The sequence below is a fragment of the Balearica regulorum genome, chromosome 1, assembly GCF_011004875.1.
Source record: "Balearica regulorum gibbericeps isolate bBalReg1 chromosome 1, bBalReg1.pri, whole genome shotgun sequence".
Lineage (NCBI taxonomy): Eukaryota > Metazoa > Chordata > Aves > Gruiformes > Gruidae > Balearica > Balearica regulorum.
In genome coordinates this window covers 115,896,029-115,923,391 of record NC_046184.1, presented here as the reverse complement: position 1 = coordinate 115,923,391, position 27,363 = coordinate 115,896,029, and the positions used below count along the sequence as shown (strand labels likewise).

General features: G+C 43.1%; 2 protein-coding genes across 3 annotated transcripts in view; both read left to right on the top strand.

The window, feature by feature from the left end:
• Positions 1–533: 533 nt before the first annotated feature.
• EPCIP (exosomal polycystin 1 interacting protein) lies at positions 534–11,180 on the top strand. Of its 2 annotated transcripts, none has more exons than XM_075770995.1 (2): positions 534–761; positions 10,150–11,180. In XM_075770995.1, exon 2 carries the CDS (start codon positions 10,220–10,222, stop codon positions 10,892–10,894), a length of 675 nt encoding a protein of 224 aa, XP_075627110.1. In that variant the 5' UTR covers positions 534–761; positions 10,150–10,219; the 3' UTR covers positions 10,895–11,180. The 2 variants fall into 2 exon arrangements, with proteins under 2 accessions (XP_075627110.1, XP_010300995.2); XM_010302693.2 differs by lacking the exon at positions 534–761 and adding an exon at positions 775–1,027.
• Positions 11,181–15,495: 4,315 nt separating this feature from the next.
• Positions 15,496–27,363, top strand: part of PAXBP1 (PAX3 and PAX7 binding protein 1) — a 28,733-nt gene continuing 16,865 nt past the window's right edge. Inside the window, exons 1-7 of the mRNA XM_075770899.1 lie at positions 15,496–16,052; positions 17,813–17,941; positions 19,556–19,732; positions 21,059–21,280; positions 21,898–22,001; positions 22,871–23,091; positions 24,008–24,197. Of these exons, the coding sequence (XP_075627014.1) occupies positions 15,509–16,052; positions 17,813–17,941; positions 19,556–19,732; positions 21,059–21,280; positions 21,898–22,001; positions 22,871–23,091; positions 24,008–24,197 (1,587 nt within the window). The 5' untranslated portion in view covers positions 15,496–15,508. The remainder of the gene's footprint in view (positions 16,053–17,812; positions 17,942–19,555; positions 19,733–21,058; positions 21,281–21,897; positions 22,002–22,870; positions 23,092–24,007; positions 24,198–27,363) is intronic.

Sequence of the window (27,363 nt, the reverse complement as noted above, 5' to 3'; positions counted from 1 at the left end):
CCTTGGCCAGCGGCAGGTCTGTCTTGGAGCCGGCTGGCATTGGCTCTATCAGACACAGGGGAAGCTTCTAGCAGCTTCTCACAGAAGCCACCCCTGTAGCACCCCACCCCGCTACCAAAACCTTGCCATGCAAACCCAAACCAGCTGCTTATGACTGGCTTGTCCTTACAAAGAACACCGCTGGTTATTCAGGGTAGTTAGTAGCAGGCTAGCTGTAGATATTCTAGCTTTCGGTAGGTACTCTCCTGTGGTAACAGCGTCGTACAACATGCCACAAAGATGATGTTTTCCATGCTGGATCATGGAGAAGCATTCACAGCGTCTGAGCCGTGGCTGAGTTGCTCTCAACCTCTGCTAAGGTTGAGCCTCTGTTTGACCCTCTGCTAAGTTGTGAAATGAAAATTTCTAGTTACTCCTTCCAGTTCAGCGAGTAGGCTTTCAAACAGGACTTGGGTTTTTACTGTTTTAAACCTACACACAAAGCCCCCAGAAAGCAGGCAGAGCAGAATCTGTCCCACGAGGATGGTCACGCGGCTCCCCAAACAGAGGGCTAGCGTGGTGCCGGGAGGGGAGTTCAGCATGCCGGAGGTCCCGTCCCCCTCCCTGTGCACCACCAGGCTGGCCATCCCCCTGCGAACAGGGGTCACCAGCTGCACCCCAGCTCCCCTCCTAGAGCAAGCAGGGAGGCTGTCGGTCACTTCTAAGCATTTCCAGGAGAGCCCTTCGTGTAGGACGGCGCACCCGACGGCGTGGGAGCAGAGGTAATGAGGACAGGTAGGGATCCTGCCGCGGTGGCGTTAATGGTAGGGGTAGACCTTGGACCGCTCTCCCGGTTGTCAGGGGAACGGCATGGGTTGCCAACCCACGAAAACATAAAAGAGCAGCGTGGAGTGGGAGAGGAGGCAGTGCTGCCTGCCCCGCAGGCTGACCCCGCTCCCAGCCACAGCCGAGCATCCCTGCCTCGGCAAGCTCGGCCAAGCGGGAAGCCGGGTGGGGACGAACCCATCTGCCGGCATCCGGAGAAAGAGTAAGTCGCTGTCTTTGTTTCGGCTTTCAAAGCGGGGTGGGGGGATGTGTGTGTGTGTAAATACCAAAGAAACATTTAATAGCTTGTATTTTTAGGAATGAGGCTGATTCTCTTCCAGCACAATTATTTACTTGCCAGTAACTCTGTTCCTGGCAGGTTTTGGGTTTTTTTTCAGATTTTTTGTTTTGTAATCACGGTGAAATAACAGATTCTGCAAAGTTTGTCTTTCCTATGTTGCAATTATTTGTACGCTGTATCTGTGTGCCTTAGGTAATAATTAATAGCTCTATGAATAATAACAACAAAGAACAGTGGAGTGCTTTTGCTTCATTTTGCAAACACTTCTTCAGGCAAATCTTTAAAGGTGACAGACATGTTGGTGGGAATTATTCCAGCTGACAGGAGTCAAGTCATTTTATTCAGTTAAAACTGCCTTGAGAAGAGCACTGGAAGAGGAAGATTGGGGGAAGAGCAGCTAGGACCTGTGTTTTATCCTGCCATTTAATTTACCTGTGGTTTAGCCCTGTGTTTTATTCTGCCATTTAACTTATAAATCAAGCCAGTGATTTTTGGCCTTACAGTGATACAGTAAGGCCAAAACAAAGTAAATACACCATCTCTATATAGCTCTGAAGTCTCAATGGCAATGACAACATCCACTATCTGAGTGAGTGAATAGGAGCCAAGATACCTGTCACCAGGAGGTCCTACTCCAGAGTTTCATTCTCCAGCTGCTTAGTGACCATTCACATCTGGTAACAGCTTTCTGTCGTGCAGCTTTCTCCTCTCACATCTTTTTTTTTCTTCATTTAGGTTTTGAACAATAGAACATAAAGTGTTCAAGTATGCTTTTTATGCCTTTTTCATTCATGAAGTAAACATTACGTTTTGGGCTTGGCAAATCTTTAATTGAGTGTAATGCTTAACTCGAACTTTTGTCCAGGTCAGGTTAGAAAGGGCACTGGGAAATAATAACAAAAGTTGCAGCCAGGCTTTCTTTCCTAAAGTTCACTCAGTGTAAGTACTCTTGCTCCAGGGAGTAGTTGGTTTGAAGAAAAAAAAAAAGAGAATTTTAAAAAGTGCCTTTACAATTAATTTTTGTACCTCAGTGCTGAACTGCTCAGCTTGAGCCACCAAGGGTGACTCTGTTTTTCAGGCAGTGCTGACCACCCATCAATGAGACAACTGATTTCCCAGAAGGTGAGGACAGATGAATAAACAGGGATTTGATTGCGCATTCCTTACAATTACAAAAGTACTTGTTGTATGCACTTGTGCACTTGTGAGCATACAAATTCATGGTTTATGCATGTGTATACACTTTTTTCTTTTTTTTTTTTTTTTTTTTTTTGAATACTGGGACTTTAAATCACAGGAAGCACAACCCCCTCAACATTGTAGCTTACATACATTCAGCGCGTTCAGAGTCAGCACCAGTACAGTAGGAAACTGTATTTGCTAAGGCTTTTTTTTACAAAAATAAATAAAATTAGCCTCTTGGAAGGTAAAAGGCTAGAATGGTCAAGAAGCGAATGAGGAAGTTATTGAAAAGTCCTAATCTATACTTTAGAGTAGAAGAAAGATCTTTTCACATTGTAACATATAACTGTGTACTGTGGGGTTTCTCTTTAACACAAAGCCAGGGCATGATTTTGTATTACTGACACTTTTTTTGGTGCAGGGCTCTCTCATAAGCATCAGGACAAGAGTTCAAGCCTCTAGTGCTTCTGTTATTTGAAAGGTGCAGAAAGCACTGCAGAGAAGTATCAAACAGTCAACAGACTGGAATAGCTGCCTGATTAGATAGCAACAGAAAGAAGCTTATTTTTCTATAATGCCTTCCCTCTGAGACTCTCAAAGCACTTCATAATCACTGAATAGAAAACTGGGACTTGTAGTCATTGGTTGTACTAGCGGGCAAGATGGAGACATGCTGCCATAATGGCACTGCTAGAAATAAAATTCTGATTTTTCCATTTCATTAGATCAGATTTGTACCACTGATTTCAATGCAGTTACACAGGTGTAATGACAAATCCTGCCTACGGTGCTCGAGTGGGTAAGATACGTTTGATCAGCTGATGCTTTGTAAAGCTGTGCAGAACAGCGCTCTCCTCCTGAGTTGATAAAGCTTTATACCACTTTCTTCTCACTTTTCGCTTATGTAAATGCGCATCCTGATGCAATTCAAAGGTGAATACCCAGATCAGTGTGTGTCAGCCTTCCCGGACAGCATGTACTGTGCACACCTCCAAGCTGGAATAGCTCCAGGTCTGTTCTGGCAAAGCAAATCCTGCCACTCATCTTGGTCCCCCGCTCTTTATTAGGAAAAGCACCGGCTGCATGTGTGAAGCGGGGCATGAAAATGAAGGCCTTACACATGCATCCTTTCTGCTCTCTCAGGGCTGGGAATAATCAGGCTGTGACCTGCAGAGGGTGACCTTCATCTGGGGGAAAAAAGGGAGGTATCACCACTCCCAATTCTTTGGGAGGACAAGACTTCCTCCTTTCCCTTGCTTTTTCTCTTATTAATTTGCCTCCCTGCGGTTACATGTCACAACCTTCCCTGCTGTAACGTTTGCCACCAGTATGGACAGAAGCTTTGCACGGGAGGGACAGGCTCGACAATTTTGCAGAGGTGTTTTTAGATGAATCATCTGTCCCGGAGTCTGTGTACACCTGAATACCAAAATACCCACACGGGAACATTTTCAAGGGTCTGTGTGTCGTTCAAGTTCAATGCAACAGAATTGCCTGTTTTATCTTGCATTTTTATCATCACTGGGAAGGAATTTGTTCGCTACACTTGACAGCACCACCCCTACAGCACTGGCTGTTCAACCTAACCACTGCAGCCCAGGCTGTTGCTGCACAAGCAATGCAAATAGGATTTTCAAGTTATTGACAGCAAGCAAGGATCATGCTGCAGCCTGGAAGTCTGTAGAACGTCAGCTTTTAGCGCAGTTATTTTCCTACATTTATCTGTGGAGTAACTAAATAAATATGGTAATTGTTTAAACAGAGAGACGAAAAACAAAATACCGCTCTGTCTGCCCTCAGCCCTCTTAGGGAACTCCTAAAACTCCCACAGAGTAAAAAGGTCAAATCCAGCATTTTGTTTCCCTCAAGGCCTGAGCCTCCCTAGGGCTTGCTGGTCAGATAATGTAGCTACTCTGCAGTGAAGACTCAGACTAGATTTATTAAGGGACTGACTTTTTGCATTTTACATAACCCTTTATGCTTTTCTGTAATATTGTATTTTAGCACCTGCTTAGTTCAGTAGATGTTAAAAGCTAACCTCACCCTTTCTCATGTGCATACCTCTCTGCAAACCAGAGATGTGGGGTTTTTTTCAGTTACAATTTAAAAATAAAAATGGTTTTTTTTTTTTTTTTTTCCAGAAGATCTTATAGGCTTTCAAGTAAATTGTTAGCATTATCTTTAAGGAAAAAAAAAAAAAAAAAAAGAAGAGTTCAGTTTACTCTTTCAAATGCCAAAGAAATTGCACTTCAAAAACGTCCAGTTAGTCATGATGCAAACGCAGCACAGCCACCCAAGGGTAGCCCTGCGAAATCTGTAAAAAACCCTTTTTCAACAAACATTTTACAGGTTACACCAGTATTAAATAAAACCAAAAGAGTACACAGATGAAGGCAAGCCTGGGGCATGCTTTGCTCCGTAGAGTAACGGGAGCTTGCCTGCACTCCTCTTCCCCTGCCTCCCTTTGGAAGTTTCTGCGCGACAGGCGAGTAACGCATCGGCCCTGGTTGAGCTGCTGTACCTACCTCCTTGCTGCCACCTTCACTCTGAAATGCAATGGATTTTTTTTTTTTCCACACATCCCTCCCATACCTGCATGCAAACAGGAAAAGAAAGAGGCAGCCTTCGTAGTTCTTCTAAACGCTTTTGGCGTTGTCCAGCCTTTCATGCTATTTTGATCTAAATTGGGTGGTTTTGGTATTCATCCTGTGTACATTACTCAAGCTGCACAAGATTATATGGATTTAAGCTCCTCTTTGCTTAATACAGCACTTTCACATAGGCACATGTTAACACAAGAGATCAATGAGAGGTTTTAATTAGGTTCTTTTCTGAATAGAGAATGGAAGAAAGCACCCTGTGAAGAAATTAATTGTATAGGCTCGGGACTTGCATTGAATAGGATTAACTTTCCTTGAGACAGTAGCATTCTCACACAACAGTCAAAGGCTTTTTATTGCTTTTTTGCAGTTTTCTTAATACACAGATCTGCAATTAGCAAAAAAATAAAATAAAAAAAAAAAATAGTGGAACGATCAAAGCAAATTCAGAAACCTGAAATGACACTATTACTAAATAAGCATTGAAAATCTCCTTTAGCTATCAAAACCTGCAAAGAAAAAGGAGTGGGGATGGAATCTTGTGCTAGAAAACTTTTGGAGTAGCATGTAAGAAAACAGGTGTTTCAATGCTGGGAAGAAGTTACACATCTAAAAACATGCATGGCTGAAGCAATCAGACCGGAATAATTTTCTGCTGGTATCCATGTCTACTCCAATTTTCACTTGAAAGGCTGCCACTGAGTACAAAAATGAACAAATGATTTGCTAGATTTAGATCACTCAAAATCTTTATTTTTTTTTGAAGCACATTATTGCTACCAGAAACAAATAATATTTCCCTAAAATCATTAGGATTTTTGTTTGCTGCTAAGCAGAGAATGCAGCTTCTCTTCTCCCTTCTCGCTCGCAGAGACCCCAGCTCCAAAGCAGTGGCTGCCTCACCCCTGCCCAGGCCAGCCCTGCAGGCCGGAGGGACTCCAAGGCAGCTGCTGGGGTCTAGTTCTTCTCCAGTTTTTTCATGGGCGGAAGAACTCATTACTGAACAACAAATATTGGATTGGATATGAACCACACAAATCAGTAGCCAAAGCAGAAGCAGAATGGGTGGCTCTTCTAGAGAAATGCTGTTCCTTTTTTACTTTATGTCAAGACATGCTTGTAAAGTTAGCAAAAAACCCTGCCCCAGGACCTCAGTTTTGTGCTCTTTCTGCGTGTTCTGCCCTATTAAAGAGCTTCCTGATTTGTTGAGGAAGGCTTCCTACTCCTTCCTTCTCCTTCATTCCTCCATCCCATTGCTGGTCTGCATTTGCCTCTCCTCCACCCAGCCCCTTCTCACCACCTTCCCCCCTTCTTCTCTCTACAGCTGCCTCCTTTGCCCACAGCTACCTCCTTGTTCCACCAACAAGGAGTTTGGGTGGGAGGGAGGAGGCTGCTGGGGTTTCCTCCTCATCCACCTGCGCCTGCTGAGTCTGTGCTCTGGGGTTTGGGTACTGTGTGCACCTACTCCTAGACATGCTTTACTATAGACTTATTTAGTTGTTACGGAGTTGCTCTTGGTGCTTAAAGCTGACCTTTCTTCCCTGTTCTACAAGTATTCAGCTAAAAAGATCTGGTTATAACAAAGAGACCTCCAATTTGGGGTGATGCAAGAGCTTCCCCCCAATGTCAAGGAAGACTTTTCTAAAGGAGTCTGCGTAGGAAACTGGATGGTAACTTTGGACTTCAGGAAGCTTAAATGCTAGATGAAAATCAAGAAGATGATACCAATCACCAAAGCCTTCTTGATGATTAACATCTTCAGGCCAAAAAGAAGGCCTGAGATTCTCTTCAAGGCTGAGAATCTCTTGATCTTGAACATATCCCACTTCCACCTCCCCATTTTCCAGAAAGCCCTTGCCGTGGCTGACTTTCTATCAGTACTCTTTTTGTAATCACTGAATCTTTGCCTTCTGATACCTGAACTGAGTTATCTCTTCAGTTCATAGAAACCAAAATCCACACTTCAAAACCTTCCTGAGGTGTTTTAATGCTGTAATTGGCAGGTAACCACTGGGGAAAGACAGTCAGCTGTTTGGAGGAGAACTGGACCCAACGATCAGTAATTCCCATGGGGTAGTGGTGCTCTACCACTGCTGAGTGAAGTTGAGTGACTGCTTACCCAGGCATAAGTAAAAGCAGGCATAAGAAAAGATCTCTGGAGCGATGTTACATGGAAAAAGCAGTATCACACCTTTTGATGCAGGTGGGAGTTTGAAATGCAGAAATGCTGAGTCTTCAATTAATATCTTTTTTACTTAGTTCAAACTCATATCGTTAACATTGTCTAGGAATTCTTCTTGCAAATATTACCTCCAAAATCGATAGATCCAAATAATGTTATTGAGTTGTGAAGGCTGAGAAAATAAGCACAGTGTGGAGGTTTAGTAATAGGATTTTCATTGTGATGCATGATTAGATGCTTAGATACTGGAGACCAAATTAATCTAGCAGTAATGATACCATAATAGCTACAGCTTGGATGAGTCTGACCTTTGAAGTTAAACATTAGCTAACAGTTGGACTGGTATTTCTGGTATGTTCCACAACATGGATTAAATATTTGATTTAAGCATTAAAATGCCTGTATCCTTCATTTAAGAGAACAACAGACTAAATTCAGGGAGTACCTACAAAATTAAATCAAGTGTGAGTCAGTTTGTGTACATTTACATTATATACGTTTTATATGAGAATGGCCACAATCTGTCAGACCAAGGATCCATCTAGTCAAGCAGCCATCTCCATGTGCAGCCATAAGAAGGTGCATAGGAGAGATTTCGAATAGGACAAGAACATGTGATACTTAGTGCTATAACTTTCTCTGCCTCCACCTATTTTCAGCACAAGGCCTCTGTAGCCAGGTGTGGTGCTTGTGTACATGGTCACTGCAGTGGACTTCTCCTCACTGAACTTACCCAGTCCTGCCCTGTATTTGTGAAAACTTTCTGACCCACAACATTCTTTGCTAAGGATCAACAAGTCAGCTGTGACTCTACTGGGTTTATTTGAGATGTCTTGCTCTTGTTCTTGGAAGAAGCGGTGAAAAACAGTTCTTTACCCACCATCTCCAGGCTGTTTGTGCTGTTATAGATTACCACCATATCCTGCCTCAACTATCTCTTTTCCCACCTAGACTCCTACCCTACCTAGTCCCACCTCACTTAAAGGGAAGCCCATCCATATCTTGTCACTCTTATTGCTCTTCTCTGAACTCCAGTCCTGTGGTATCCTCTCTGAAATGGTGGGATCTGAACTGCACAAAACAGGCAAGTGTCAGCAAACAAGTGATTTACGCAGTAGCTCAACAGCACTGTCTCCTTTTTTCCATAATTTTCCTATTACATCTTAAGAATTTAATTATTTTTTGAATGCTGTTAAGCAACAAGCTGATGTTTTCATGCAACTGTCTATCACAAGCTAAAGATCTCATTCCTGGAAAGGATCCCGTAGTAATGTCTGGCCCAGAGTCCACTGTTTCTAACGTGCAGATTTTTCTCTCATGTGCACGTAACTTGCCCTTTTCTTCCTTTTCCCATGGATGGCAAAGTCCTGGTCATTTATGAACCATCACAGTTTCACAGATTCACTGACAGGAGACCAAACTTCAAAGAAAAAAAGGTGGACTAGAGGACTATATCCTCTATAAGTGAGAAATGTGGAAAGTAGGACACAAACTATTCTATTAAGATGCAGTTTTTTGGGTTTTTTAAAATTTAATATTAGTCAAAGAACACTCTCACTTGAATTTTTAGCAGGAATTGGACCTAAAACACATACCTGGTAACCTGCCATGCATATGATAGAGCTAATGACCAAGGCAGCTTAGAATCATAGAATCATAGAATCTTAAGGTTGGAAAAGACCTCTAACATCTTCAAGTCCAACTGTCAGGTGACAGGATAAAAGAAACTTCAGTGTGCTCCTAAAGACACTTTTCTTTAATTGTCTGTTAAATGACCATGGAGTTTATAGCAGAAGATTCCACTGTCTAATGATTGAAGATTGAATAACAGACAAAACCAATTTGTGTTTTTATTACAAATACTATTATTTTCCTGTTTATCTGATATGTTTCTCCAAAACTGTAGGCGTATTGCCATGTTTTCTGAGGTGCTGGAGACATGCATTCTGGACATGGATCAATCTTTTCACATGCTAAGGACCAAACTCTGCCCAGTGCATCGCCTACTGCTGCAATTAGGACCTGCCACCTTTGGTCAAAATTTGGTTCTAATGTCTCTTGGTGCTTCAAAACAATTACAGTCAAATCAGACAAGCTTTCCAACATCTTATAATTTGTGTTAGGAAATTACACCCCGCATCATTGCTTGTACCATCATCTAATATGCCAGGAAAACCCAGATGCTCCTGGTAAGATCCAACCCTGCTCCAAAAACCAAAGTGCTGGTAGCTGAGGATCCAAGAGTCCCTACCAAACATATTCCCAACCATTTGAGGTGGAGCATGGCTGGGATGCTCCAATGTCATAAGCATGCATGGAGGTGCTCCTTTGCTTTGCCAGGGTAAATGAGGAGGGGGGGCAGAGCAACCATCAAAGCCAGGATCTATCCTATGCTAGTTGCTGTGCAGAGACATAGTGAGAGATGGTCCTTGGTCCCCAAACCCTACAGTCTAAGGCTGGAGCAGACGTAGCTTCATATGGATCAAAACAAGGTTTTATTGGCATACCACATAGCTCAGAAGGACATGTGCTGCCTCCAGCAGTGCTTCTGCCCTTAACCACCCTTTCTTTCTTTCCCTTTGCCCAGTATATCCCACGGTCAGTTTAAAGGGAAAGTTATCACAACCCTTACTTAGTAATTCTGGTGTAAAACAAAAGGCTTGTCTTTAGCCCTTCTCAGACTGCCTCACTCAGTGGAGAACAGGGTCATTGGTCACCCCTATCTGTTGGGAAGCAGACAAAGAGAAAGCAGAAAGGAGAAATGAGCAGGAGGAGTCCTGCCCTTACCTTCACACTGGGCAGGTTGAGGAGCTGCCTGGATAGAGAAGAGGGTGTCCAAGCTGTCCCATAAGCAGATGAAACCATTTTAGAGCAAAAGAAGAGTGAAAGAAGAATCCCAAACACAAGTCAATTCATTTTTCTGAATTGGTGTAGCTGTGCTTCCCCTCTAATGCAGGGCAACCTGCAAAACTGCAATATGGTCCTGAATAGATGAGATAGATAGATAATGACTGGGAAAAGCAAAGTAATATTAACCGTTGAGTGGTCTTTAGTATAATAAAGAAATTGTTTTTCCTCAGTAGGTAAAGCCAAGCGATATAATTCACTGAGTAAAAGGAGGAGACACTTGGCAGCTTGGCACCAGTACTAATGAAGCCAATAGCCTTCTCTGCTTTCTCCTTTTGGCTGGCTCTCATTTTGGCTGGCTTCCCTGGCATACGCATCACTGGCAGTTTTGTGAGAAGTCAGAAGAACCATACGCTAATTTTCACCAAGGAAAACACAATTCGCAACTGTAGCTGCTCGGCGGATATCCGTGACTGTGATTACTGCCTGGCAAACTTGATGTGCAATTGCAGAACGGTTCTGCCTTCTACCATAGAAAAAACTACCTACAACAGCCACCTGACCATTTGGTTCACAGACACCTCTGTGCTGGAGATGCTCCTCAACTTCACAAGGGTGTGGGATTTGAAGCTGTCCTTCTGTGGCACCACTACTCTCCCAACAGAATACTTGGCCATTTGGGGACTTCGAAAGCTCCGGGTGAACAAGGTCAAGGGACAATTTCCAGAGCAGAGTGTAACCATCTACAGCAGCAGCAACAACGAAAAAGAAGACTTGCTTGCGGTGCACGACAAAGATAGGCAAATGCTTGCCTATATTTCTTTTCTGGACACTTCACTTTTCAATGGATATTCTTTGCTGAAGTCATACAGTGTGGAAAACATCTCTAGTATCATGCAGTACTTCCCCGGCCTGCTGTACTCTGATGTTTTCTCAACCTCAGATAACAAGAGCTATGTTGTAACATTCATTTACTGAGTTATTTACCATATTCAGTAGTCAGAGATACAGCAAACTGCTAAGAGAGAGACGGTACTTCTTTAAGTCTCTTTTGGCCAGCAGGAGCTGTTATGGGATGGACAGTTCTGACTGTGATAGCATTCTACAAGGAGGTGTTTAAAGACAGACAGACTCATTAGACTAATTCAGTAAATGCTTTCTTAAAGAACCAAGTAAACGTGAAATGACTATTTTAGCATCGGTACAAATTCTTTTTATATATTGTAAGCTAAGAACTTAAATCTGCAGAAAAATTTGTTTGAAGGTTGTGCCTCAGACAGAAAAAGACATAATCATGTGCCTCCAGTTGTAGAACCAGAGCCTCACAGAGAATCACTCAGGTTAGATGGCAGCTCAGGAGGTCTTCTCTCCAACCCCCTGCCCCAAGCAGGGCCACCTCTGGGATCAGACCAGGCAGCTCAGGGTTTTCTGCAGTCGGGTCTCAAAAACCCCCAAGGATGGAGCCTGCACAACCTGCCCCACTGCCTGCCTGTCCTCATGGGGAAACGCTTTTCCATGCGTTAACCCCAGCCTTCCCTTCTCCAGGCCAAGCAAGCCCAGCTCCCTCACAGCCACACGCACCAGCCCCTGATCATCTTGGCGGCTCTCCACTGGACCACTTCACTTGATCCATATCCTCCTTGCACTGGGGTGAGGCGGGGACAAAACTACATGCAGTACTCCATTATGCAGTCTAGTACGCGCTGGGACAAGGGGAGCAATCGCTTGCCTCCATCTGCTGGCTGTGCCCCTGTTGATACATACATACACTGCTGTCAGGTTCAAGAGTGGGAGGTGGTCAGAGGTTACTCAAACTGGGAGCACTGAGTTGTCCTTGCTCTCCTCTGGTACTCGGTCAGAGCTGGGAACCCTCTGCTGGGGCTGGGCGGCACAGCCTCTAACGAAAGCAGGGACGGGCTAGGCAGGCAGCCTCCAACCTCAGGGCAGAACCGCAGGTGTGTTTGGGGGACAACCAGGAAAGCCGTGTTCTCTGCCGAGGCATGGCGCACGTCATGGGAGAGCACTGGGAAAGAGGCCACCTGGCAGGTGAGACACTGCGCTCGCAAAGGTGTTTTTCCCAGGGAAAGGCCCTTCTCCGGCACGTTGGCAGTGCCAGTGCCTGCGCTGATGCCTGCAATTTCCCCAAACGCAGGGAACTTGACTTCATCTTTTGTGCTAATGGCAAGCTCTGTTCATGTTCTCCCCAATGAGAAAGGAGAAAGACCTCCTCTGGTAAGGGAGGCGAGGCTTCTGGCAGACATGTAGCAGACAATTTTCAGACATGTTGCAGGAGAAAGATGGCCATCCCCTGAAAAACGTACGTTGGGACTATGTATATAGCCCAAAGTCTGCTCCTTGCCCATGTCTGCAGGATTTGCATTTTGTGAGATACAATTAAGGCTGGGATCCATCCACATAGTACAAAAAAGGCTTTGGAATAGCAAGTCCTAACATAACAAGTCTTGCATTGCCAGCAAAGAATTACATGAAATTGGGATAACATATGTGTACTGAGGGGAATGGCTATCAAGATTTTGAGGAAACAATGAATTTGTTTTAACAACTTTGAACAAAGACTTTTTCTATAACTGTACTCAGTGATGGAGCAGTTTTGTTAGGAAGCAAAACTTTATTGTTCACAATACTTAAATACATGCACACTTTCCATTATTGTTGAGCTTTCCTACTGAAATCAACAAGGCAGCAACTATTGCATTAAGCGTAAGCCTTCTCCCCAAATCACAAATATTTCTAGCGATGCCTCTCATGATTGTGTTATAGGTTACAAAACAGTTAGGAGCTGGAGCTGGGCTGACAGAGATTGGCAGCGCGGTGCGGATGGACGTGTTCTGAGCACGTTACATGCCTTAAATGTATTACAGACACAGGCAAATAATTCATACTGTCTGCCCAGGAATCCCATACTCCAACTGTCTGTGCAAAGAGTGCTAACCTTGCCTTCACAAACTGGCTAGTCACTAATCCTGCACAGGATAGTGTTGTAAAAAAATAACAATAATTAGAGCTGGCACACACAAATATATTGATTTCTAAATGCTACCAACCCTCTCTAAAATGTGGGAAAATCAAACCTGAATGATCTTCAGCGAATTCACTTAGGCTCTGCTGCCCTCTAGTAGAAAATGTGCTAAATAACACAGTACTTCCCCATCGCCACAACAGCAATGACTGGCAGCTGTTGCTGTTCAAAAATTACACGTGCAACACTGAGAACATATTCTGGCCTTGTTGGGAAGAAACCATGAGATTAATAAATCCATGGGTTTACTAACACTGCAAATTACAGTTTCAGTTACTTTTGCCACGGTAGTGTTCTGAATAAGGCTGACGTAAAAGACCTTTTATTCCCATGCCCACGTAAGCACTGCAGAGATTTTCCCAGAATCAGGAAAAAAATCCTCCCAATTACACGTGCAGCAGAAAACCATGGCACCAATACTGCAGTGATCTTTTTAACTCCCTTGTTCTTCTCCAGCAGATACCAAGAACCTGATTCTCCCAATCTCAATTTTATATGGCTCTGCCATAGGAAAGAACTGCGTTAGAAGCTCACAGAATTTCTTCAGAGCAACGCATACAAAGCATATACCGCATATGTTGTGCATTTTATTAGTTCTCTTGGTGGAGGTTTCTTTTGTCTGCACGTAAACCACACAAAGTGGTACATTAAGCATCACTCTGCAAAAATAATTATTTGGTGAATCTGTTTTAAATCCCAGTGTAAGATACGCTCAACCACACTCAACACTCTATGGCATTTGATCATCTATTTATAGCAATTAATCTTTATACACACAATGGTTTCATTCTCCATGTATCAGGTTCAACCTGTATGCATTCGCCAGCCTGTAACCTTGACGCATGATTATTGGATATGCCAATCAACAGAAACTGAGGTAAAGGGTTTTTCTATCAGAAAAAAACGGAAATAGGAGCTGTAAATTTACATTTTCCTTCCTACTAGTAATTCTGGTGTGACTTTGGGAAGTCAATACAGATTGGGAACAACACGACAGTAACGCAATGCTTTCGACAGTAGACCCTGCTGTGCAGCCAGAGAGAGGCGGTGGGCGGCCAGCCAGCCCCCAGCCCCCCTGTCACTGAAACCAGGGAATAAACCTCTTAACACCAATGTAGTATTAAAAGGCAGGCATTCTTTATTGCAGCGCTGGATGCACGGGGGATAGCTCCACCCAACGTGCATGCCAGGTGATCACCAACACACAGGTTATGTAAGATCAAAACATACATATTCACCATCTTTCTCAGAAAAGGCAGTCCTATGATAATCATTTCTTGGAATGCATTTACATATTCTCCTCCCCGTCACGCATGCTCAGTGATTTGCATCCGTGGTCTTCAAGGTGTCTCTGGTGGTTGCCAGTGGTCGCGCACCCGTATCCGCTGGATAACCCTCTTCTTGCAGGCATGCGCAGTACCCTTGCTGTGGGTGCACCTGTCCATAACAACTTACTTCGTAAGATTAGTATCTCCGAACCTATTGTTCGGTTTGGTAGGGACTGTACATGGAACATAGCAGCATTGTACCTTGTCATGGCCAGTTAGCTTCATTACCCATTACCTTGGTTACAAACTAATTACCTCAAACTCATTCTATAGTTTCTGTTTCACGGCCCCTATCCCACAGTTACACCCCAGCCTCTCCTCCTGGGCAGGCTCCCAGGGTGGCTGCCAAAGGCGGGCTGCACGGGAGTCAGGCCCTCCTGATATGGCGGGAAGGCTGAAAAGAGGTCCCTCCAGTGCCCAGGGCTTGTACTTGGAGGGACTTGTCTCTAAAAAGGCCAGCCACCTTTCTGCATCTGCCACCAAACTGAGTTTTTCTTTTAGTCGACGCAGGGCCCACCGAGGCCGGCTCGACTGGCTGCTGTTTCCCAGCCGAGATGAAACCGAACCCCAAAGGGCCCTGCACACGAAAGACGCTACTACTTAGCGCCAGTGGACCGCCACGTTATTTCCCCGCTCCAAGCCAGAAGCCAAGATTTCCTCAGGGAGGGCAGGGGCTTTCCGGCAGAGGACCCGGCTGACGCCAGCACTCTCGCCGCCCAGATGACGGAGGATGGGCGCTGCCCGGGTACTTGCACCCTCTCCGCATGCCGCTGCCGCCGTCCCCAAGCTGGCTGTGGAAAACAAGCCCACCGGGGCGGGGATGGGGAGGCCGAGGCTGGACGCCCCCCTTACCCTGGGGGCACACCGGCCGCCCTTCCCCCCACCCCCCTCCCGTCACGCTGCACTTCCACGCGGGGCGCGCGCTGCAGCTCCTCCTCCGCCCCGCTCGCGGGCCGCGCGGCCACGTGACGCGCGACACCGGCTCGCGCTGCTTTTTCCACACAAGATGGCGGCAGCGGCGGCCCCTGGGAAAGGAAGAGTGGGGGAGCGGTGGGCGGGGATGCGGGCCGCTCTAGCCCTGCCTCTCTACGCTCCCCACCGCGCACGCTCTATCCTCCGTCTCCGCCGTCTCTCTATGGTCGGGCGGCCGCTCGCCGTTGGCGGGTGAGCAGCAGCGGGTGACGGGCGGCAGGGGGCGCTGTGGCCGCCGGCGCGGCGGCTATCATGCTCGGGGAGCCGGGCCTGGGCCGCGGCGCGGGGTGGCGGGAGCGGGCGGTGCCGGAGCGGCGCGGCGGGTCGGTACCCGGCGGGATGTTCCGCAAGGCGCGGAGGGTGAACGTGCGGAAGCGGAACGACTCGGAGGAGGAGGACGAGGAGCGCGACGAGGAGCCGCCTCAGGAGCCGGCGCCGGCGGCCGGGGCGGGGGGGGAAGGGCCCGGCGAGGCCTCCATGGCGCTGGCGGCAGGCTCCGGGCTCCTGCCGCTGCCCGCCGGCTGCGTGCCCCTCGCCCTGCCCGGCAGCCCCGCGGCCTTCGCCTGCGCCGCTAGTTACGGCGCGGCTCTCGGCTTGGGGCTGGGCCTGGTGGGAGGCGACAGGGCAGGCCTGGGGGCTCTGCCGGCGTCCGCCCTCCTGCCCCCCCCGCCGCCGCCTCCGCCTCAACAAGGCAACGGGCTGCCGGGGACCGGGCGCCCCAAGGAGAAGAAGCGGCCGCGGGAGAACAAAGAGGTTCCGCGGGCCAGCCTGCTCAGCTTCCAGGACGAGGAGGAGGGTGAGGCGAGGGGCTGCCCGCCCGCGGGCACCGGGGCCGCGCAGCCTTTGGCGCGCTGCCTGCAGGGGTCGACGGGACCCGGAGCCGGTCAGCCTGCGCCGGGCCTCCGCCCGGCGTCTGCCCGCCCCCCAAGGGAGCCGGGACCCTTGTTTTATGTATTTTTTAAGGCGGTCGGGTTGCCCCGTGTGGCATGGGGGTGATGAGGGGCCGCATGAGAGCGGGAGAGCCCTGAGGGCGCCGTGCGGGGGAGGTGGGGGGGGTGGGCAGGGAGCGCCCCATCGGCCGCCGCCTTCGGTCCCGCTCCCTTCCCGGGCCCGGCCGGGCTCCTGCGGGGCCAGCGCGCTCCGAGCAGCGGGGTGATGTCCCGCGGGTTTAATTCCGGTTTAGCGGGATAGATTTCCTCTGCTTCTGTATTGCTGGTGCCTGACTGTTGCACCCGTGTTGCGCTGATTGCAGCTGGGTGGCTTGCGGGTCAGGGCGCAGGCTTTAGCCTGACCTGGGATTGTGCAGTAGCAGGTATTAGGCCCAGGGCCTGTACAGCCCCCCCCCGCCTCACCCTAGAACCAGCACTGCTGCTCGAGGGGCATCTTTCCTGCAGCTTTGCATCAAATTTGTTTTCATCTGATGTAGCTGTTGTTCGCAGGTCACGTCAGACTGCCTGTTGTCCTAGCAGACTCCACCTGAAGCCAGTCGTGTTTTGTTGTACTTAGTTCATCTAGTTCATTGTTCACAGGGTTTATTAGATTAAGGTTCACAAAGAGTGGAAAATGGGTTTGAGCAGCTTCTGGACTTCAGCTTTTGAAAAATAGCTTAGTTGTGTTTGTACAGTGTTTCAGCTAATAATTCTGCAGGATTCCGGCAGGTACTGCACTCATTAATTGGTCCATTCACAGGTAATCTGATTATGGATAATAGTTATTACATATTAAAAACGATCAAAACAAGATCAAAGCACTCCTCAAACTCCAGAGTTTGTTGCATCCCAGAAGTTCAGGGTGAACAAGGGGCTTATTTTTGTGATACCTTTTGTCAGCAGGAAGAGTTAGTATGCATTTTTAATTCTCTTAGAAGGAATTCTCTTGTAAGCACTAGAACTTGCATTCTAAGACTAGTGATTTGAAATCTTGACAGAAATACTGGAAGCATGGAATCACACTGTAGATTTTAAAAAAACCCAGACACTTGTGGATTTCCTACATCAGCCTTTGGGTTTGGTTTTTTTTTTCTGTACTATTTAGTTCTTTAACTTACTGCATACCTTTTGGTAGGTTGTGGTGCTGCAGGTATTTGAACTGGTAGTGCAACCAAAACCAGTCCTTCCCTTACTCATTAGTTGTGTATATATATGGCTGTGAAAAGACTGTTGACCCAAAATGTTGGGGCTTCATGTTGTTTTGTTCCAAATTCATGGTCGCAGTGAAGGATCAGCTAGTTTTTATTTATTTGTTTGTTTGAAAAAAAGAAAGATTGCTACAGTCAGATAAAAGCAGGCCATGTGTGTACACTTCTATGTAACTTCTGCCTTGCTTTTCCATGAGCATGCTGAATACATTTGAAAATGACCACAAAAAGACGAGGTAGACAGGAGTCCACATGAAAGGATAAGGGACTGGTTTTGTTGCAACAGTGCAGCTCTAAAGTCACATTAAAATATGTTGTTAGTAGCATTTATTAAGTCTAGGTACAAAATAAAGAGATATAATAGGTAAGTATACTTCTTGGCAGGTCTAATGTAATGTTTTCCAACTTCTCTTTTAAAGAAACTGAAGAAGTTTTTAAGGTGAAGAAATCAAGTTACAGCAAAAAGATTGTAAAACAATTGAAGAAAGAATACAAAGAAGATCTTGAAAAATCAAAAGTTAGAACAGAGGTCAATTCTCCAACAGATGGTAACTGCAAAAATAACAGTAACTTTTGTAATGGAAGAGATTAAGTGTTCTAAATACAAATTATTTGTTTTCAAGATGATTTGTTAGTCTTTTTAGAGCGTTTGGAATTTAGAACTGAAGTAAAGCATGCATTAAATGTGTTCATTTGAACCTAAGAAGTGCTGTTCTGAAGCTGGTAGAGAGTTTGTTGATTCTCTGTCATGTGGAGATGAATGTAGGATGAAACTTCTCAGCCACCTATACTGTTGTCAGTAGACCTCAGTAATTTCTATATTTCGGCTCTGTCAAATGAATTTCTTCCTATTGAATTAGGAAAGAATTAAATTAGAGCCATGTCTGGTGTTTATCTGACATGACAGGATGTGTCGTTGTAATGCATCTTCTCAAAAAGGAGGATTTTGGGGTGAGCAGAGTGGTGTTCTTTGTTATTGAGTAAATTATTCAGCAGCTACCTGTTTCAGGACTTGGACCTTAGAGTAGACTTGATGATTAAGATGACAGGATGAAAGTTTTGGAGCAGAAGGATCTCTTAAAAACGTACAGTCCTCCAGAGCTTAGAATAGAGCCTGGGATTTTAATTTCATTGTACTTCTGCTATTGTTTTTTTGGAAGCTCATTGATAAAGCGTAATGATTCCTTTTCCACTTAGGTTTTTATGTAGAGTAATAACCTATAATGCTATAAGCAGTAGCCGAGAGGCTTATGATCTAAATATTGCAGTGGTATAGCTGAAGCATATAAGAGTTGAACATGGTCCCAATACAGAAAATTGTCCTTTTTAAAGTTAATTCAATTAGTATTCTAAAAATCTTAAAGATTTTAAAAGACTTTGTCTGCGTTTAAAAAAAAAAAAACAACCAGGAATTCTTTCTTACTAGAATCTTTAAGTTGCGTATGCAGTGGTATGGGGCTAATGCTCAGATGATCTGTGGAAACCTGGATCTTAATTCTTGCTTCTGTTATAAAGATCCTTTATAAATTGCATTTTGCACATGGCTGGTGTGTGCTTGTTTTCCGTTTGTTTTGGAGTCTCTATAGTTGGTTTGGTTATAGTGCAAAGATCTCAAGGCTGCTACTGAGTCAGTAGTCTGGATTCTCTAAACAAATGCTAAAGTCTAAAAACTCAGATATGTGCAGTTTGGGTCAGATAGCCAGATTTAACGTGCGTTTTTTTACATAATATTTGTACCTGCTGCCTGTATCTGTATGTTACCTGCCTGATGTAGGGTAATGTTGCCCATGAGGAGAATGAAATGGTTTGAAATGAGTCTGTTCTTGTGGTATAAGGCAGGCAATGCTTTCTAATTCCGTGCATAAGAGGATGTGTGAAGGTTGCACATATAATCTTAATTATTGAGTTCCCTCACTTTTTTAATACTTGGCAATATGGAGAATGTTTAGTGGTTGTTGGGGTGCCTGGTTTGTCAAATTTTATTTTGAGAGGATGTCAGTGACTTAATCACAATTAAGAAGGGATATTTTACTAGATCTCAAACAATAATATTACCACTTAACATTTTCATTTGAATTTTACTTTTGGTTGTTTGACCTTAAAAAATACTTCTGAGTGATCTTCGTAAAAAGAATAAAACGTAGGCTTTGTTGTCTTACCAGTCGAACGACCGCTAGAAAAGACAGGACATATTAAAGATATAGGTCAAGAAGATGGAACTGCAAACAGTGAGCATGGTGAAGAAGAAATGGAAGTTGAAAGTGAGAAGGAAGAAGAAAAACCAAAAGCCAGTGGGGCTTTTTCAAGTGCTCTGTCATCACTGAATGTTCTCCGCCCAGGTTGGTTACTGTAATACGTCTGATGTGTTAACACATGCTTTAGCTAGTGTTTACAGCAGACTAATGTATTTGAGAGATTAGGAAGTATTTTCCAGCAATGTATCCAGCATCTGAGAATTCAGGAAGCTGCTATTTTCCAAAACTGTTCAATTTTACAGGCCTTACGAGAGAAAATATTTTACTACAGAATGCTTCATCTTGATGTCAAAAGCAGGAATTTGTCTTTCAGTGATGGCAAACTGTAAGAAAGTCTAGATTTGGAGTAGGTGATTTAACATCAATTTTAACTGCTTTCAATTAAAATTCTGGCTTTAGTTTGAATGTCTCAGTTACAGGTTTGCAAGGTATCTCAAATGTTTTCCTATCTCATTTTGTCTAACGAGGTTCTAGGCAGCCCTGAGGCCAAAGAAATCAGTCTGAGAGAGTATTTTTGAAACTAGTTTACTAATTGTTAGCTAACTCGTGGTAGCCTGCTCCCCAAATAAAAGATGGATGTCCTGGGTGTACAGGCTTGGCCATAGTTCAAGGGAGAAAGAATTTCCTACTTGACTCCTTTTAGGGGTAATTGCAAAGTGGTGCGATATGTACATTATTGCATCTCTAAAGATATTGCTGGCTTGAATAGAGTATCTCGTGTCAAGTATAGAGAGAATCTGAAAGTTAACCTTTTGTGCATGCCTAATCAAAGTAAAAATTATTCATGTTTCAAAAAATTGATTTTGGGGACCCATTCTTTATATGACTTACGTAAGTTGCATTGATTTTGTAGTTGGAATTTTAGATTTTTTTTTTTTAATTAGAGCTGCATTTCTTGTTTCCCCTCGATTGTACAGTCTTCACATACTAGCTTTGTCTGGTTTGGTGTCCTCTTAACCTCTGAGCTGTCATCATCTGTTGAAACAGCTGGTGTTTTTTGTTCCCCCAAAATAAGAAGAGTTGGGAGCAATATCAGGACAGGAAGTGACACAGTCAAGAACCTCGTTTTCTTCCTACCTTTGCAATAGTCAGCTCATGTAAAGGGCTTCCTCTTTAGGAATATTTCCCATAGGAACATCAGGCTCCTGCTCTTAGGGCACGTGAGCTGCTGGAAGCAGAGCCAGACTTCTTGGGAAAGATCCCAGCTTTGAGGGTTTCTGGTCAGAAAGTTTGCATGTGCAGCTCGTAAGTTGCTTGCAAATGTTTCTGTGAGTATGGATATTTTTTTTCCTCTCATATTTTCTTCTGTTTGCAAACATGATTTGGTAGGGCAGCAGAGATGAATAATAGTAAGTTGTAATACCTGTTTTGTTGCAGTGGTGGTTTAATGGTGCAAACATTTATCTTTAGGAGAAATTCCAGATGCTGCTTTTATTCATGCCGCTAGGAAAAAGCGTCAAATGGCTCGTGAACTTGGAGACTTTACCCCCGTTGACAGTGAACCAGGTAAAGGCCGCCTTGTTCGAGAAGATGAAAATGATGCCAGTGATGATGAAGATGATGACGAGAAGAGGAGGATAGTTTTTGCAGTGAAGGAAAAATCCCAAAGGCAAAAGATTGCTGAGGAAATAGGTAAAACCTTTTTAGAAGGACAGCTGATAAACATTCACACTGTTTTCACTGCAAGTGCTCCCATTCAACATTTTTAAACAATGTATTTTTCAAACAGGCCTGAATCTGGAGCTGTGTTCCATTTGTAAGGAAAAGTACTACATAATGGAATCTGTGTATAAAATTTTGAGCCCAAACTATGTTCCTGTGCTTAGAAACACACAACTCTACTGAATCTGGTAGAAACTTGTGCTAAGGATCAATTAGTATTGTTCCTGTACTTTGTTTTTTAAGTAGTATATAGTTGTGAAAAGAAAAACATTTGTTCTTTGGTATAGCATTCTTCTTGCTGACAAGCAGGTAAAATAACCTTTTGGAAAAGAAGAATTTGTAAGATATATAGAATTTTAACATGAGAGGGCTTTACCAGCAGTTAATTGCAAATTTACCCATTGGATTTTTTAAGTGGAACCTCTGTCATAATAATTCACAGGCTAGTGTCCTTAATTCCTTGTGAAGAGGAAAAGAGGATGCACTGAGATGTTTCCACCACAGCATGGTCTCTCAGGTTTTTGAACTCATGGCCCTTACTATGAATAAATTATCTTCTTTTTGTTACCTGTTTCACTCGTATTTAGGTATTGAAGGAAGCGACGATGAAGCACTGGTGGCAGGGGAGCAAGATGAAGAACTCAGTAGATGGGAGCAAGAACAGATAAGGAAAGGAATCAACATACCTCAGGCACGTATTTTGTTGTGAACTCTTTTTTTGTTTGTTTCTGTGTATGTTGGTTAAATCCATTACAAACAAATAGTTTACAGAAGGCTGTTTTATCTGAGAAGTTCAGCGTGTAACTTCCGATATTCTTTAAAGAGAAAAGAGAGGTAAGATTTTAAGTATCCAATGATATCTGTTTCGTTAGTTTCTCTGTTCTGAGTAGATACTGATTGATTGTGGTGCTGTTCACCAGCATTTCTTTGCAGCCTAAAACACAGCTAGAATAATGCCACTTTGAAGAGACCTCTGTTCTTGTTTATCACGGCATTTGTAGAGTCTGTGTAAACGGTGTGTGTTTCTTTGCTGTTTTTGTATCTTGTGTCACAGCACAGAGTTGGAATTTGTAGCAGGTTGTACCATATGTTGTCTGTGCATTCATAGTGAAGTTGCCACTCAGTTGAAGAGGATAGTTTAAAAAAAAAAAAAAAATTCAGCAAAATCACAACCAAACATGCTGACTCTGAGAACCTATGTCATTCTATTAAATAGAATAGCAAAATTTATTCCATTAAGTAGAATAGCAAAATTTAGTATAGTTCCAAACACTTGGTAATTGTAGGAGTTACAGGTTGGTTAACATTGTCATTTAACAACTTGTTATAAATACTTAGAATGATAATGATACCAAGAGTTTGTCCATTTAAGAAGGGGCTTCTGCGGGAATTTTTCTTCTTTCTTAAGTGTTGGAAGTTCTCCAAGTAAATCCACTTGATAATTACATGTAGCTGCCTCCATTTTTCCGCTTTATAACATTTGATATGTGGAAAAAACCCCAAAAGTTTCTCCTTTCTTTAAAGTCTAATATGGTACAACTGCATTTCTTCTTCCATTAGGTTCAACCAAGTCAGCCTGCTGAAGTGAATAATCTGTACTACCAGAACACTTACCAGACACTGTCTTACGGTTCATCATATGGCATTCCATACACTTACGCTGCGTATGGATCATCGGAAACCAAGTCTCAAAAAACAGATAATACAGTTCCTTTCAAAACTCCCAGTAATGAGATGACTCCTGTTACTATTGATTTGGTAAAGAAACAGCTTAAAGACAGGTAGGACAGACCATCTTTTTAGACTTAAAGACCTGTTCCCTAGCTTTCTGTTCCTCAGGCGTCTTTTAGTCTTGGTGAGCAAACACAGAGTTTCATCGCTGGAAAAGTACTGACTGGCACATCCATTAAAAAAAAAAAAAGGGAAACAAAAAAAGCTCAAAGTGAAGATGACATTGACACTTTGTTTGAAAATCTCCTTGGATTGCTTCTCTGGAAGTGAAGCTTTAAATATGAGGCCATTGATCTTGTTGAAGAGAGGTCCGAGTTGCATCTTCTGGACACTGCACAGTCTTATAGTCAAGAATTGAAAGGCCAGTGAGGTGTTTAGCTTGTCACATTGCATTCTTTTAAACTGAGAATCAGATTTTCCCCCCCATAGTAGATAAAGAATTAAAATTTTAGTGTATACAGGGGTTTTTTTGGTTTAAACACTATAATTGCTTATCAGGTACACAAAAAGTCCTACTGAATGACCAATCCAGTTGCAGTAAGAAATCATTTGTAATGAACAACTTGCACTTTAGATGTCTTCAAAGTTGGTTTGTGTGCCCCTTGTAGTGTTACAGCCTTTGACAGTGAATCAAGTTAGTAGAGGAATAAGACAGCTTTGTATAAGCTATAGGTCTTCCCTGCCTCACCATGAAACCTTTCCTCCCAGTTTTACTGTAGGGCCAGCACTATTCTGAGCGCTATCGACTTCTGTAAAAATTTGTGGGAGTGGGCAGTGCAGTGCACTCGGCAGAGTCTAGCAAATTTACGTAGAGAGGGGAGAAAGTGACGAATGAAAGTTAGAGAATATGTCTTTGAGTATTTCCCATATATAGACTTGGTACTTGCGCTGTCTGTTTAATATCTCAACGGTCTGAAATATACAGACTTGTGGATGTAAATTTGCTATTTATCCGTTGCCCTTCAGGTTGGACTCTATGAAAGAATTGCACAAAGCTAATCGGCAGCAATATGAGAAGCATCAGCAAAGCCGAGAGGACTCTACCAAGGCAATTGAAAGATTAGAAGGGTCTTCTGGGGGTATTGGTGAACAGTATAAGTTTTTGCAAGAAATGCGAGGGTATGTCCAAGACTTGCTTGAGTGTTTCAGTGAAAAGGTAAGGACGCCAAAACATTCATCTTTTTTCAAAAAAAAAAAAAAAAAAAAAAAAATAGGGACTCTTAGTACATGTCAAACACCGCATCTCCCTGTTTTCGAAAAAAGTCCCCTGAGAACATATTCTTCTAAAGGTTTGGTTATTTGAGGGTTGAAAAGATAACTTTTCATCATACTAAGTTGGTTATCAGGAACCTATCTTTCACAGTGTAAGATATCACTGACTTTAGATTGCCTAAAACCACTTTTAGCTTATATGTCTTTAGGATTTTGGTAGATATTCTGGCATTTCAGCTGTACTCAGATGCTGCTTTTTACTTGTGTTGGTATCAGGTTAACAAAAATAAGGGCTGAATTACAACATTGCTAGTTTCTGGAATGCTTTATGGACACAGTAACAAAGATTTGTATTTTGTGTGTTGTTATAAACTTCTTCCTGCCAGGCAGTTTCACGTACTTGGTTTAAAACTTGCTCTAGTGTCTGAAGGAGAAAAGTCTTAAAACTAGTATAGCTGTCTGAAGATAACCAAACTTAAAAATATACTTCTTTTCTGTAGTGTGATACTTTTGTATATGTCTAACTTGAAAACTTAATTTTTTTTCTTATGTTATTCATTATGTTTTAATTAATTACTTTGTTGTAACTATAACAGGAGCTCCAGAATATATATATATTTATAAACATATATTTCACACAAAGAAGAGCTGTAAAATTCAGTTAGCAGTACATAGGCTATTTCTTCATTGCCTTCTGACTTGAATACAATAGTATAGTATCTTCTTAGTAAGTTAGCTGTCAGAATTACTTGAGTCGTTGAAGCTACTGCTTACCTAGCTTGTTAGGTGTGGGAGAGGAATATAGAAGCGTTCTGGCTGCTAATTGGTTAGGCATTAATTACCCAGCATTAGTGATAGTGGGAGAGTCCCATCTTCAGTCTTGTCAGTTGAAGAACAGCTATGTCATGAACAAACCCAGGAAGTGTGGACCAGTTAATTCACCCAGCTAAATTGATTAGTTACAATAGATACTGTTGACTGGAGGAGCAGTATTCCTGAGTCTGTATTGGCATTAGCTGGTGAGGGGTAGTAAAGGTACTTTCCTTCGCAGCTCTGTCAGTGCTGGTTGCCCAGGTGCCTAAATTTCTACTTAAAGATTACTTTTTATATTCTCTGAGATCAATTTGTATTTCAGAAGACAAGTTAAATACCTATATCTCTATTCAGTATTTGCTTTCTAAAGACCTCTTGTTAAATTTCTTTTGTGGTAACTATAAGCCATGTCTGGAGGTTCTCTTTGATAGCCCCTGCTGTCTTGTTCAAATATTGTCTTGAAACAAAATGTTTTAGAGTGCACTGTTCCGAGTATAAACCAAGCCTCTCAGTCTCCCAGATTCTGTATAAACCAGGAAAGCTTACTGTTAAATAATAGTGTAACAATTTCAGTTCAGTTTGTAGGAAGGTTATTGACCTGTCTAGCTATACTAGTAAATAAAATCAATTCCAGCTGTTAATGCAGCAAATTAGCTGCTGATAATTTAACCAACAGGCTCGTTAAAGTTGCTTTCTTACAATATACCTTTGCTTTCCTGGCAGTTGGTCTTTTAAGGATCCTACACCTGGACACCTTCCTCCACCTTCCCACCCTCCCCATAGCCCACCTGCCATGCCAGTCCATTGAACTTTTCAGATGTGAATTTTATCATCTTATGCTTTGTAGGGGCATTCACAGAGTTTTGCTGTTTTCAGTTGAGGCTGCTGCAGTACCTGGATGTGCAATGAGTTGCAAAATTAGGAGGGGACGTGGTCAGTTTAACAGAAGTTTTTCATTTATTATGATCTCCTATGTATTCCTCAGTTCTTTGCCCAGATAATCTGTTTTGGAATTCATTACTTTCAGCATGACAAAAGTACTATCCAGTTCAAAACCTGTGGCCCACAGGACGCTGCAGGGTTTTCTAAAAAGTGGATGGGGGAAGGGCACAAAATAAAGTAATAAAATCAGTATCAGTTTTTATTTAAATGAAATTATGAAATGCATCAGGACAGTAAATTCTTCTTATCTTTTGCGTGTAGAGATAAATTACTTTCAGCTTTTTTGTAGAAGCTGTGGCCCTGACTTCTTCATATTTAAAGTGTGTGTTTATAATATGTATTGTATGTACTTGTTATGATTATACATAAGTATATAAAATATGTATCCATAAATGTAGTAACGATAATCTGTGTGTGTATGTGTGTGCGCGTGTGTATATATACACACACACACACTCTTACACACACGAACACATATCCTAAATATGTGTAAAGCTAGGTCCCTCCTTATCCTTTCAAATATGATGCTTTGATGTTTTGTCTTTATTTTGTTAGGACTAGTCATGGTTATTAGTCAAATTCACATTGGTACTGATCTGAATGAGAAAGTGGTTTGCTGAAGAAGCACTAATGCGTTCACAATATACTTGTCCACTCCGAAAGAAGTGCATTCCCCTACAGTTTTCTTGTATGTCTATTGACTTAGTTTTGAAGAACAACAAATATTATCATAAATTAGGCTTTCTTCTCCTACCATCTTATTTCTGCACCTCTTCACCACTTTCAACCCTTCGTGACCCCCAATCAAGCAAAACCATTTTGTTTGTATTCTGTTTTGAAGAGATTCTGAATGTTAGAGACACTTTGCTCATTGGTAAGGTGCAGTGGAGAGTACGATGAGGCAGCTATTATGCAAATTTTAGAAAACAAGCAATAGAAATGTCAAATCCTCTATGATTTCTTTTTTTTCCCCCCATAAATGATAAAACCAGTGGAGCGAAAGATGCTTGCATGACGTCCTTCACAAGTAATCACTGTCAAAATTATGCTTTCTGAGAAGGCTAGAAAGTGGTAACGATGTCTTTACATTTTGAATGTAGGAATACGCAAAGGATACAGAAAGATTAAATTGTTCCGAGTGTATCTTTGACAGCACAGTTAGATGAACTGTTATTTTACCTGCAAAAGCAATTTATCAAAACACGATCTGTGTGTGTCAGAGAGGGGTACTGTAGGTTAAAATTATCTTTGTCATCTAAATGTTAAGAGAGCTTTCCACTTTTCCTCTTGCGCTGTTTACAGTGAAAGTGAAGGAGAAAAAACCCGAAACAAAACACTGACTTTAAGGTATTGAC

Bases quoted from the DNA above. Each gene is read 5' to 3' on its own strand.
- EPCIP (XM_075770995.1), top strand. From the start codon at position 10,220: ATGAAGCCAATAGCCTTCTCTGCTTTCTCCTTTTGGCTGGCTCTCATT.